At 41.2% G+C, this 13,232-nt stretch overlaps 1 protein-coding gene across 1 annotated transcript; it reads right to left on the bottom strand.

The window, feature by feature from the left end:
* Nucleotides 1-3,045: 3,045 nt before the first annotated feature.
* Nucleotides 3,046-12,401, bottom strand: LOC105354123 (uncharacterized). The gene is made up of 2 exons (XM_078937985.1): nucleotides 9,237-12,401; nucleotides 3,046-3,239 (listed from the first exon to the last, which is right to left on the bottom strand). Exon 1 carries the CDS (start codon nucleotides 12,272-12,274, stop codon nucleotides 10,142-10,144), a length of 2,133 nt encoding a protein of 710 aa, XP_078794111.1. The 5' UTR covers nucleotides 12,275-12,401; the 3' UTR covers nucleotides 3,046-3,239; nucleotides 9,237-10,141.
* Nucleotides 12,402-13,232: the final 831 nt, after the last annotated feature.

Raw genomic sequence — 13,232 nt, forward strand, 5'->3', positions numbered from 1 at the left:
TCTGGACTTGGTTTTAAAGTTGGAAGACGTTTCACCTCTTATCCAAGAGGCTTTGTCAATTCTGAAATAGCTGGTCTAAGAGCTGGTATATATGCGCTCATGGGGGAGGAGTCAGACCTGAAACTGGAGGTGTTGTCCACTTAGCCTACGTGGTTTCGGGCCGTTAATAGTCCTTTGTCCTCAGGTGGGGGCAGTGTTAATTTTGACACAAAATTTAATTTAGTTTTAGTCTTAGTCCTTTGACTATAATTCTTTTTAGTTTTAGTCAAGTTTTAGTCATCTGATTTGTTTTAATTTTAGTCTTATTTTAGTCGACTAAAATTGCTTGGTATTTTAGTCGACTAAAATAAGACTAAAATCAATAACAGATTTACTAGACAATCTTTTACAATATTTTGAAAGTTTGGTATAGGAAACAAACTTAACCAAAATATATAAAACACAAATTCAACTTTATGTCAATACAACGGTGTCTTTATTTCAAATCAAAAGTTTTTTTGCAGCAACAAACACTGTCATGGTAATTCAAACAACAACTAGCTGCCAATTCACCATCAATAAAAGAAAAATAAAGTTAGGTCCATGACCTTAAAGCTTACAGCTGCGCTGAACAATAACTGCAAACATTTTTAATTTAGAATCTAAAGTGCACTGAACGACATTTTCTTCTTGCTACCATAATGCTGGCAATTCAACCACAGAATAGCAACACTTATTTACCTCTATTCATTTTCAAGAAAGCACTTCGTGCTAAAGTGACTTTTGCTCTGTTACGCTTTCCCCTGGTTAGGTCACCTGTGACACTGAAAACTCTCTCTGCAAAAGCTTGCGAAGCCGGCATAGCTAACAGATCTAATGCTAATGGTTTCAAGCTGTGATAAAATGTGTCACATTTCCCAAGGCAAAACTGGATTCCTGAATCACAAGTAATGGGCTGTGAGAGCTCCTCCTTATACTTGCTCAATTGCTGCCTGATGCTACATGTGGATAACTTCGGTTTAGGCTTTGCACGGCATTTGGACAGAAATCTGAAGACTGGCTGCCTTGAGGAGGAAGATGGTGGTTCAGGGTCAGGCTCTGGTCTATTCAGTTCCTCCACATCATCATCAGGGTGAGTCTCTTGACTCTGAGTGCACTGGACCACATACCCCTCTGCCTGCTTAAAAAGTTCCTGAACACTGTCATCAGCGGCATCAAGGAGAGTATCACACACAGTAGGGTTGAGAAAGAAAGCAGCGGCAACAAGTGGAGAGAACTTTTCATCTGATGAATCCAATACCCAGGCAAAGCGCTGGTTTAAATTTACTTTCATTTTTCGTGCTAGAGTGGCAAAATCCCGATGACTTGTGTTTTCTTCAAAATCAGTAAGGTGGCTATGCAAATCCAAGAGGGCAGGGACGATCAGTGACATAGACATTGTGTCACTCTGAAGAGTCTGTGTGTGTTCGGCAAAAGGCAACAAGAGTTCATGCAATGAGCTGAGCTTCTGCCACTCACTAGAAAGTAAGTTGTCCCACCCCATCTCATTTGCTATTTCACAAAGAGGATCTTTAACTTTGAGGAGTCGTACAATCATGTAATATGTACTGGACCAGCGCGTGGGACAATCATTCAAAACAATTAGGCCGCACTTATCCAAAATCTTCTGTGTTGCAACAGATGACTTGCGAAAGAGCTTCACAATTGATCGTGCTTTGTCAAGGATTCGCTTCACACTTGACTCCTTGTTTAGCATGTGGACCACAAGCTGCAGTGTGTGAACCACACATGGCATCCTTTCCATATCCATCTCCATGTTTTGATAGCTACCAAAAAGAAAGTAAATACGTATCAGGTAAATGAGGTAATACATTAACTTACTGTCAAATGAAATTATGAATAAAAGTGACTTACTTATGGTCTTCAGTCTCCTCTGAATCACTTTCACCTTGGGGGGACTCCTCTTGATCCTCTGAACTAGCCTCTTCTTCTTCTTCTTGAAAAGAGTGTTTAAATGCTGCTACCATATTGCTACCATTGTCTGTTATTACAGTCAGAATTTTGTCATTTGAAATGCCCCATTCCTGCATGCACTTATCCACGCAGGCTTTAATAGACTGGGCAGTGTGTGGATGGGCAACTTGTTCAAGAGCGAGCAGGATGTGTTATGGATTGTTTTGATCAACACAAAAAAAGCAACAACTTATGCCAAGGAATGATGCAGACAGTCCCTTTTTAGTCCATAGGTCAATTCCAATTGACACTTTACGAGCACCACACAGTCGTTTCTTAAACTTTGTCATTTCTTCCTCATAGTGTTTTTCAATCAGATTGTTTATCTTTGTTTTCTTTGGCACTGTCAGCTTCTTATCAAATACTTCTATCATGAGAATGAAGTCCTCATCTTCTACTGTAGTCAGTGGTAACCCCGACCGTCCAATCCATTTTGCTATAGCCTCCTCTTTTACTTGTTCTCTGGCATTGCTTTTGTACTTGTACCTAACAGTGCTTCAGCAATGTTTTGATTAGACATTTTTGCCTTTTTTGCGCTTGGTTCACCGCCTTCATCAGGAGACTTCTGGAGCTGTGACATAAAAAAGGAAAATAATTTAAATATGTTTATATTATGTATTCATTTTAATCACTTTATTTGTGCAAGCAGTAAATATTAAAGCAATAAAAGCAAATAAAAGCGTGAAAAGAGTAAATATTTATTAAGTTGGCAGCTAGGTGGATAAAAAAAAAAGATTTTATAAGGTATTCATTTGTCTATCAATATTGTATGTTTTAAATATCACAATATTGCTAGATTAGTATGTATGATGATAGGATGTGAACAGTTACGTTACATGACTAATCTAGAAATATATCTATGTCTATGAAGAGTCTCATTCATCCAGGTTGGTTCCATTGTAGTAGTTTTAGGGGATGTCATCTGGACTTGGTTTTAAAGTTGGAAGACGTTTCACCTCTTATCCAAGAGGCTTTGTCAATTCTGAAATAGCTGGTCTAAGAGCTGGTATATATGCGCTCATGGGGGAGGAGTCAGACCTGAAACTGGAGGTGTTGTCCACTTAGCCTACGTGGTTTCGGGTCGTTAATAGTCCTTTGTCCTCAGCTGGGGGTTGGGGAGTCAGTGACTCCCTCTCCAAATGGTCGTCTCTTTCAGCGGTTAATGACTCAGGTGGAACTGGTTTGGTTTGTTTAGGTTTCAAAACACTGCCGTAGATGGATGGAAGAATAAACCTGGAAGAATAAACCTGAGACCACCATTCTTATTAAGAGAAGGTTTATCCTTCTTGACAAAGATGGCTTCTTTCACTCCTTTCACTCCTCTAGAAATATATGTGATATTGTCAACAAGTAGAACATTATAAAATATACTAAACATTAGTATTAATCTATTGTATATAGCAGGGGTCGGGAACCTTTTTGGCCAAGAGAGCCATAAATGCCACATATTTATGGCCCGCAGCAGTCATAGACTGCAAGGACCATATTGTAACTGGTACGAGGGTCGAACACTCAAAAAGTCCAAAACGTCAAAAAAACGCGTCAAAACGCCAAAAAATGGGGTCAAAAGTCGCCCAAAGCACAAAACGACACGACAATTGTGTAACGCAACAAAAATACACACACACACGCACAACACCAACGCAAAAACGTCAAATTTGTAATCGCAAAAATGACGACAATAACACGAAAAAGCCCCAAAAAGCCCTCAAAAGAAGGGTTTAAAGCCAAAAAGACCTGCCCAGCCTATAGTAAAAGACAGGCCGCATTGAAATACATAGGAAATCCTAACCGCAAAAACTTCTATATTGTTTCTGCTTCGTTTCATTTTTATTATTATTATTACGTTTCTTCTTTCTTACTGCGTCTTTGAGCTCAAATTTGACCCCCGCCACATACTCGAAAACTCACCAAAATTGGCACACACCTGGGATAAATTGAAAATGAATTTTCGGCAAAGAGAACGTCACCCCCCCGAAATCGATGACATCACAGCGAGCGTTCCCGTAAAAAAAATGAATGGGCCGAAAATCGCTTATGGGGCCAAAAAAAAATATTTCGGAATACAGTTACGAAACCAAAACACGCGTGTTGGAGATATCCCCAAGAAGTTTTGAAATCATTATGGGATGGCCACACGACCTACGGCTTGGCAGCCATTTTGTGGCGAACTCTGAGAAATGGCGATTTTTGTGTTTTTTGACAATATGGTAAAACAACACTTTTGTTCAAGCGATTTTCACGAAATCGGACACACATGCCACTAGCAGGATTCTACAATAACCAAAGAAGTTTCGTTGACCTTTGACCTTGGCAAGGGGCGGCCATCTTGAATTTTCATAAAAAAGCACTTTTAGTAACGGATACAAACGAAAACTCGTCCTAGGGATTTTTTCCGAGCTTTTTGAAACTTCTCGGGCATCAATGGCAAGCTACTGTGGACAAAATGTTGGAATTAGAAGTTGTAGAATTTGAAACGCGTGCGCGTGGCGAATTCGGAACCGTCGCCATTTAAGCTAGCACGCACATATTTTATCGGAATGTCGTGAAAATGAAATATACGATTCCCTGGCCCACACTGAACAAAACGATGTCAGATACGACAAAATCGATAAAGGAATGTGGCCGTGGTAAACAAAAAACCGTCGCAAAAAAAAGTGCTGACTCGGCAAAAAAAAATATTTTCGGATTTTATTTTTAAGAATCGGCTAACGAAACCCAGATAACTTTGTCGGGTATATCCATAGAAAGTTTTGAAATCATTACGTGATGGCCACACGACCTACGGTTTGGCGGCCATTTTGTGCCAAAATCTGCCATTTTGCGTTTTTCGCGATTTTACACGATATGGAAAAATGAACTTTTTTTCGAGCGATTTTGACGAAATTTGACTCTTATGTCCCTAGCGTAAGTGTACAATCACCTCTGGAGTTTCGTCGACTTTTGACCTCGGGAAAAGGCGGCCATCTTGAATTTTCTATAAAAAACACCTTTACCACCGGATTCAAACGTAAACTTGTCGTTGGAATTTTCTTCGATCGTCTCAAAACTTTTTGGGCATCAATGGCAAGCTACTGTGTAAAAAATGTTGGAATTAGAAGTTGTAGATTTTGAACGGCGTGCGCGTGGCAAGCTAGCAAAGTGGCGCACTGTTATAACTCCCATGCATTTCAATACAATACAGTGAAAATTGAATGCATGCATTAATGCCTGAAACTGAATACATTGAAAAACACTGGATATGGACATATAAGGAATGTGGGCGTGGTTAGCATAAACCACTGTTGCTAAGGACGACAAAAAGTTTACTTTTACCGATTTGTCCGAAACTGACGTCAATCTGTTCGTCCTCCCGAGGGCACCAAAACATAAAATGGTTGCTATGGAGATAAAATCAACAGAAAAGCCGCCATTTTGGAAAGTGTTTTTTTTTTTATCAACTTATGACATATAGCTCTCACCAATGGAGGAATGTGTTTTTCTGAGTCAGTTGATGATGCTGATCGCTATGCTAGCACTTTTAGCTATGTTAGCATAACTAGCATAGTTAGCATAATTAGCATTTTTGGTAATGTGTTTTTCTGAGTCAGTTGATGATGCTGATCGCTATGCTAGCACTTTTAGCCACATTAGCATAGCTAGCATAGTTAGCATAATTTGCATTTTAGGTAATGTGTTTTTCTGAGTCAGTTGATGATGCTGATCGCTATGCTAGCACTTTTAGCCACATTGGCATAGCTAGCATAGTTAGCATAATTAGCATTTTGGGTAATGTGTTTTTCTGAGTCAGTTGATGATGCTGATTGCAATGCTAGCACTTTTAGCCACATTAGCATAGTTAGCATTGTTAGCCTAATTAGCAAATCCAGCCTTGATTAGCTTTTAATTTGCGGGCTGTGAGGGCGTTGAGGTCAGCGGTGGTACGTAGAGTTGGGCGTGGAAGGCGGGTTGCGTCTGCGGGCCATACAACGCCGCTTGCGGCTTTATTATTCTTCTTCTTTCTTTCTTCCACTTTGAGTGAAAATTTGACCCCCGCCACATACCCGAAAACTCACCAAAATTGGCACACACCTAGGATAAATTGAAAATGAATTTTCGGCAAAGAGAACGTCACCCCCCCCACGATGATGACATCACGGCGAGCGATCCCGTCAAAAAAATGAATGGGCCGAAATTTGTTTATGGGGCCAAAAAAAAATATTTCAAAATAGACTTATGAAACCTAAACACACGTGTTGAATATATCCCAAAGACGTTATGAAATCATTATGGGATGGCCACACGACCTACGGCTTGGCGGCCATTTTGTGGCGAACTCAGAGAAATGGCGATTTTCGTGTTTTTTCACAATATGGGAAAACGACACTTTTGTTCAAGCGATTTTCACGAAATTACATACACGTGCCACAAACACGATTCTACAACTGCCAAAAAAGTTTTGTTGACCTTTGACCTTGGGAAGCGGCGGCCATCTTGAATTTTCATAAAAAAGCACCTTTAGTAACGGATACAAACGAAAACTCGTCCTAGGGATTTTTATCGATCTTTTTGAAACTTCTCGGGCATCAATGGCAAGCTACTGTGGACAAAATGTTGGAATTAGAAGTTGTAGAATTTGAAACGCGTGCGCGTGGCGAATTCGCAACTGTCGCCATTTTAGCTAGCTTGCTCATATTATATCGGAATAGCCTGAAACTGAAATATGCGATACCCTGGCCCACACTGGACAAAATGATGTCACACACGACAAAATCGATAAAGGAATGTGGCCGTGGTAAACAAAAAACGATCGCAAAAAAAAGTGCTGACTCGACAAAAAAATTTTTTTTTGGATTTTATTTTTAAGAATCGGCTAACGAAACCCAGATAACTTTGTCGGGTATATCCAAAGAAAGTTTTGAAATCATTACGTGATGGCGACACAACCTACGGGTTGGCGGCCATTTTGTGCCAAAATCTGCCATTTTGAGTTTTTCGCGTTTTTACACAATATAGAAAAATGAACTTTTTTTCGAGCGATTTTCACGAAATTTGACGTGCATGTCCATAGCGTAAGTCTACAATCACCTCTGGAGTTTCGTTGACCTTTGACCTCGGGAAAAGGCGGCCATCTTGAATTTTCTATAAAAAACACCTTTACCACCAGATTCAAACGTAAACTTGTCGTTGGAATTTTCATCGATTGTCTCGAAACTTTTTTGACATCAATAGCAAGCTACTGTGGAAAAAATGTTGGAATTAGAAGTTGTAGATTTTGAACGGCGTGCGCGTGGCGAGTTAGCAAAGTGGCGCAGTATTATAACTCCCATGTATTTCAATACAATACAATGAAAATTGAATGCATGCATTAATGCCTGAAACTGAATACATTGAAAAACACTGGATATGGACATATAAGGAATGTGGGCGTGGTTAGCATAAAACCACTGTTGCTAAGGACAACAAAAAGTTTACTTTTACCGATTTGTCCGAAACTGACGTCAATCTGTTCGTCCTCCCGAGGGTACCAAAACATAAAATGGTTGCTATGGAGATAAAATCAACAGAAAAGCCGCCATTTTGGAAAAAGTGGGTTTTTTATCAACTTATGACATGTAGCTCTCACCAATGGAGGAATGTGTTTTTCTGAGTCAGTTGATGATGCAGATCGCTATGCTAGCAATTTTAGCTATGTTAGCATCACTAGCATAGTTAGCATAATTAGCATTTTAGGTAATGTGTTTTTCTGAGTCAGTTGATGATGCTGATCGCTATGCTAGCACTTTTAGCCACATTAGCATAGCTAGCATAGTTAGCATAATTAGCATTTTAGGTAATGTGTTTTTCTGAGTCAGTTGATGATGCTGATCGCAATGTTAGCACTTTTAGCCACATTAGCATAGCTAGCATAGTTAGCATTATCAAAAATGGGCAGTGAGGGCGGTGAGGGCGGTGGTGCGTAGAGTTGGGCGTGGAAGGCGGGTTGCGTCTGCGGGCCATACAACGCCGCTTGCGGCTTTAATTTGAAATTTAATTTCGAAAGAGCCATACAATAATGTAGTGTCCTTTCCCCACACTGAGGCACGGAGACTTAACCTCTTTTAAAGTTCTTTATTCCGATTACTGCAGACCGCAACAAACGCCCTTCAATTAATTCAGCAACTCCTGAATCTCTCCCGCCGACACGAGAGCGCTTCTCCCAACTTTATATTCCCCTGCTCCCGCTGCAGCCCTCCCATTTCCCTTATTCGGGCCATAGCTGAACCCCATTGGTCCAAACTACCTAACAACAGGCTGAACGACAGAACTGAGGGCCAATCAGATCTCTGCTTGACGCGTTCAATGAACTCCAGAACTTTTAACGCGGCCCAACAGCCATCCAAGTCAGTCCGCGACAATTTGTTTAAAACTAAATATACAAATGAATGTGTGCATTTGATTTAATTTTAACATTTTTAAAGTAAAATAAGTCTGTGGATTCTTTTTAATAACATTGTTATTCTGTTGCTAATAAATGATGAGTATTTCTCGTGGTAGTTTTGCTGATGGTCTAGTCTGGTTGATACGTGGTGAGTTTCTGCTTCGTTCAGGCGTTGAGACTTTAAACGTCATCGTAGGTCTGAATGTTCTGTAGATGTGAGACAGACTGCTCACATGCAGACGGGGAGCCAAACACACACTCACACGCTGCAGTGAGTGATGGGAAGCGGGTTTTACGTTTTTACAATCCCTGCGCGATTCACCTGCTGCCTGTCCCCACAACCCCCCACCCTCTGCTTTCTCCCTCACACATCCCGTCCCCGCATCTGCGCGCTCTTTCTCAGAGACGGGAGCGCGCAGTTTTAGGCACGTCAATTCACAGGTTTCCAGCTGGTACAAACTCTGTGAAATAATAGATAATAGTAACTGATAGCGCTGGCGCAGATTTCTCTCTCTAAGCACTGCTACTACTGCGCGCCTCTGACATCGCATCGCGCCCGAGAAGGACTGGTCTAATGAAAAAAAAAAAACTATAATTAAAGATTTGTCTGCGAGCCACATGTGACCATCAAAAGAGCCATATATGGCTCGCGAGCCATAGGTTCCCGACCCCTGGTATATAGCATACTATTACATATTAGTATATGGTGCTCTCATCTAACTTAAAGAAGGGGCTATCTTACAGTGCTTTTCAGTTCGTAATATTTAATGCTTCAACATCTAGCAACTGCAGTCTTCCTATTTGGCTTAGCTCAATAAACAAAAAAACATCGTTGTGAATTTACCTTTGAGAAAATGTCCGGGTGGCTCGTCTGTAAATGCCTTTTTAAATTCGTTGTGTTCTTGCCGCGAATGATCGCTCCGCATGCTTCACACTTTGTTTTTTTTTCTTCTTCGTCAAATGTGAAGTGAGCCCACAAGTCTCCCCTTCTTTTTCTCCCAGCTTTGGACTTTTTGTCGCTCTTTAAATGCCGTCTTCCCGGGAGCTCAGTCAAATAAGTCAAGCTGTGATTGGTCTCTTCTCTCATGCAGTTCCGTCTGTTCCGTTTTGCCACTTGGTTCTTTTGTTCATCTCTCCCGTCTGCTGATTAGATTTTCGTCACAGTCTATTATCGTCTCGTCCTTTATTCGTTGACGATAATGTCAATCAATTTAGTCATAGTTTTAGTCTCCATCATTGACTCATTTTCTAGTTTTCGTTTAGTTTTCGTCAGCAAAAAAATATTCGTGATGAAAATAATGACGAAAATATTTAGTCAACGAAATTAACACTGGCTGGGGGTTGGGGAGTCAGTGACTCCCTCTCCAAATGGTCGTCTCTTTCAGCGGTTAACGACTCAGGTGGAACTGGTTTGGTTTGTTTAGGTTTCAAAACACTGCCGTAGATGGATGGAAGAATAAACCTGAGACCACCATTCTTATTAAGAGAAGGTTTATCCTTCTTGACAAATATGGCTTCTTTCACTCCTCGCTCAAACCATCCTTTCTCTCTGGCTAGAATTCGGACTTCACTGTCCTCGAAAGAGTGGTTTGTGGCCTTCAGGTGGAGATGTACTGCAGACTCAGGTCCACTTGGGTTGGCTCTGCGATGTTGGTAAAGCCGCTTGTGTAGCGGTTGTTTTGTTTCTCCTATATACTGTTCATTGCAGTTCTCTTTGCAGTGGATAGAGTACACAACATTACTCTGTTTTTAGCTGGGAATTTTGTCCTTTGGATGAACCAGTTTCTGTCTGAGGGTATTGACTGGTTTGAGATGAACTGGGATGTTATGTTGTTTGAAAATCCTTTTAAGTTTTTCAGACAGGCCTGAGATATATGGAATTGAAATACTGTTCCGTTTTGTCTCTTGTTCCTTCTTGTCTTGTTTTCCTGTATGTTGGGATCTGGTGAATGCCCACTTGGGATATCCACAGGTTCGGAGGGCTTGGTGGATATGTTGCTCTTCCTTCTTCTTTCCGTCAGAGCTTGTGGGGACCTCCTGGGCTCTGTGTTGTAATGTCCTGATGACGCCTAGTTTGTGCTGTAAAGGGTGGTTTGAGTCAAATAACAGGTACTGATCTGTGTGAGTAGGCTTTCTGTACACTTCAACCTGGAGCTGTCTGTCCTCTCCAGTGATCACAGCACAGTCTAGAAAGGCTAGGGTGTTGTCCTTTGTGTCTTCCCTGGTGAACTTGATGTTCTTGTCTACTGCGTTGATATGATCTGTGAAAGTCTCCACTTCCTGGCTTTTGATCTTGACCCAAGTGTCGTCCACATATCTGAACCAGTGGCTTGGAGTTGTACCTGGGAAGGAGTCCAGGGCTCTTCTCTCAACTTTTTCCATGTACAAATTGGCCACAATGGGTGAGATTGGAGAGCTCATAGCCCAGCCGTGTCTCTGCCTGTAGAAGTTTCCCCTGAATTGGAAATATGTGGAGTTGAGGCACACTTCCAGCAGTTCGCAGATGTGGTCTGGTGTCAGATTTGTTCTGTCTTGTAGCTGAGAATCCTGTAGTAATCTCTTCCTCACTGAAATCACTGCCTCCGTGGTGGGAATGCAGGTGAAGAGGGAAGTTACGTCGTAAGACACCATCGTCTCGTCAGAATCCAGCTGAAGATGTTTGACTTTGTTTGCAAAATCTTGTGAATTCCTAACATGATGCTCTGTGTTGCCAACTAGAGGGGCCAAAATAGTAGCCAGGTGTTTAGCCATGTTGTAAGTTATTGAGTCAATGCTGCTGACAATGGGTCTCAGTGGTATTCCTTCCTTGTGGATTTTTGGGAGGCCATAAATGCATGGAGTGGTATTACCCGGGTACAGTTTGTAATAAAGAGGCTTGTCGATGACTTGATCTCTCTCCAGTCTTTGTAGGCAGTCTATAACCTTTTTCTTGTAGCCGCTGGTTGGGTCTCTTCTAAGTGCTTCATAAGTGGTGGTGTCGCTGAGTAGGTTGGTAACTTTGGCTTCATAGTCCGCCGCATTCAGGATCACAGTGCATCTCCCTTTATCCGCTGGTAAAATGTTGATACTGTGGTCCTTCTCCAGGGCTGTCAAGGCCTTTCTTTCATCTGAGGAAAGATTGGAAGGTGGTGGTTTGGCACTGGACAGTGCCGCCGAAATTTTGAGTCGTAATTCCTCAGCTTGAGATCCAGTCAGATTGTTCCTCTTTATGGCCATTTCTGTAGCTGTGATGAGGTCTACCACGGGGATATGATTTGGTGTAACCGAGAAATTCAGCCCCTTGGATAATACCTCGTTCTCTGTTTGGGTCAGTTCACGGTCGGAAATATTCTTAATCCACCTCTCTCTATCAATCCCTGCCTTAGTATGGTTTCCTCTATTCTCCCTGTTGAGCCTGTCCTTAAGGATCTGTTGTTGGTTTGTGAGAATCTGAAATTTCTTGATTTGCCGTTGCTTGCTTTTGTGGTGTTGTGCCAGTTGTGCTGTCCGGGTGAAGCCGACAATCTTCTCAAGAACTTCTTCCGTAACAGTTGTGGCCAAGTTGTCCTGTAGCTTCTTCATTTTACCTTCCAGGTTGTTGATGATGAAATACGTCTGTCTGATTCTGTCCTTTAAAAGTTGGGTTCTGGCTCTGTGCATGATGTTTTCGGCTCTGTGTCCTTTAACCCCTTTGCCCATCTGTAGGCTTTTGGGAATCACGTTGCTTTGTCTGCATCTCATGTTGAACCTGAGGGGGTTCTTGTAGTCCGCCAATTTCCTAGCTGTCTTCTCCAATTCACGTACCAGCTGGAGGGTATCCTTCCCAAAGTTAGAAAAAACATGTCTATGAAGACTCTCATTCATCCAGGTTGGTTCCATTGTAGTAGTTTTAGGGGATGTCATCTGGACTTGGTTTTAAAGTTGGAAGACGTTTCACCTCTTGTCCAAGAGGCTTTGTCAAGAAGGATAAACCTTCTCTTAATAAGAATGGTGGTCTCAGGTTTATTCTTCCATCCATCTACGGCAGTGTTTTGAAACCTAAACAAACCAAACCAGTTCCACCTGAGTGGTTAACCGCTGAAAGAGACGACCATTTGGAGAGGGAGTCACTGACTCCCCAACCCCCAGCTGAGGACAAAGGACTATTAACGACCCGAAACCACGTAGGCTAAGTGGACAACACCTCCAGTTTCAGGTCTGACTCCTCCCCCATGAGCGCATATATACCAGCTCTTAGACCAGCTATTTCAGAATTGACAAAGCCTCTTGGATAAGAGGTGAAACGTCTTCCAACTTTAAAACCAAGTCCAGATGACATCCCCTAAAACTACTACTATGGTTAAATATGTTTAAAATACAAGAGAAAATTGGCAGAAATCCACCGTTTATATGCTTTTATTTGATGTAAAATTGAATATTTTTAAACAATAATTATTTTCAATATTTGTAGGTACATCAATATCACCATACGCAAATACCCAAAGCGATATTGAAAACTATTTTATGATTGAAGAAACTTTTACATTAAAGAAACTTTTTGAAATGTTTATTCTGCTCATAAGACGGGTCAAATGTTATTCGGTTCAGGAGCTAAAAGCACTTTTATTGAGAAAACACATTAACCCTTCCAGTGATTTCATCTTCTGAGCTTTTTTTAGTGAAATAGTTTTTAGAAGGATTTAGGTTAACAACATACGTTTTCTTAAAGACCCAATCCAATGAAAATCGTGTTTTTGATGTTTTAAGATGTTTTTGCAGCATTTTTCTCATGATGGAGGACATATAAAGAAAATTAACATTGAAACTGCTTTTCTGAGTATTCCCTTATTCAAATCAATGTGAATCAGAAGCACCCAAAGAA

The sequence above is a fragment of the Oryzias latipes genome, chromosome 19, assembly GCF_053564925.1.
Source record: "Oryzias latipes strain Hd-rR chromosome 19, Olatipes_Hd-rR_3.1".
Taxonomy (NCBI): domain Eukaryota; kingdom Metazoa; phylum Chordata; class Actinopteri; order Beloniformes; family Adrianichthyidae; genus Oryzias; species Oryzias latipes.

Coding starts and splice junctions, on each gene's coding strand:
- LOC105354123 (XM_078937985.1), bottom strand. CDS start 12,274: ATGACATCCCCTAAAACTACTACAATGGAACCAACCTGGATGAATGAG.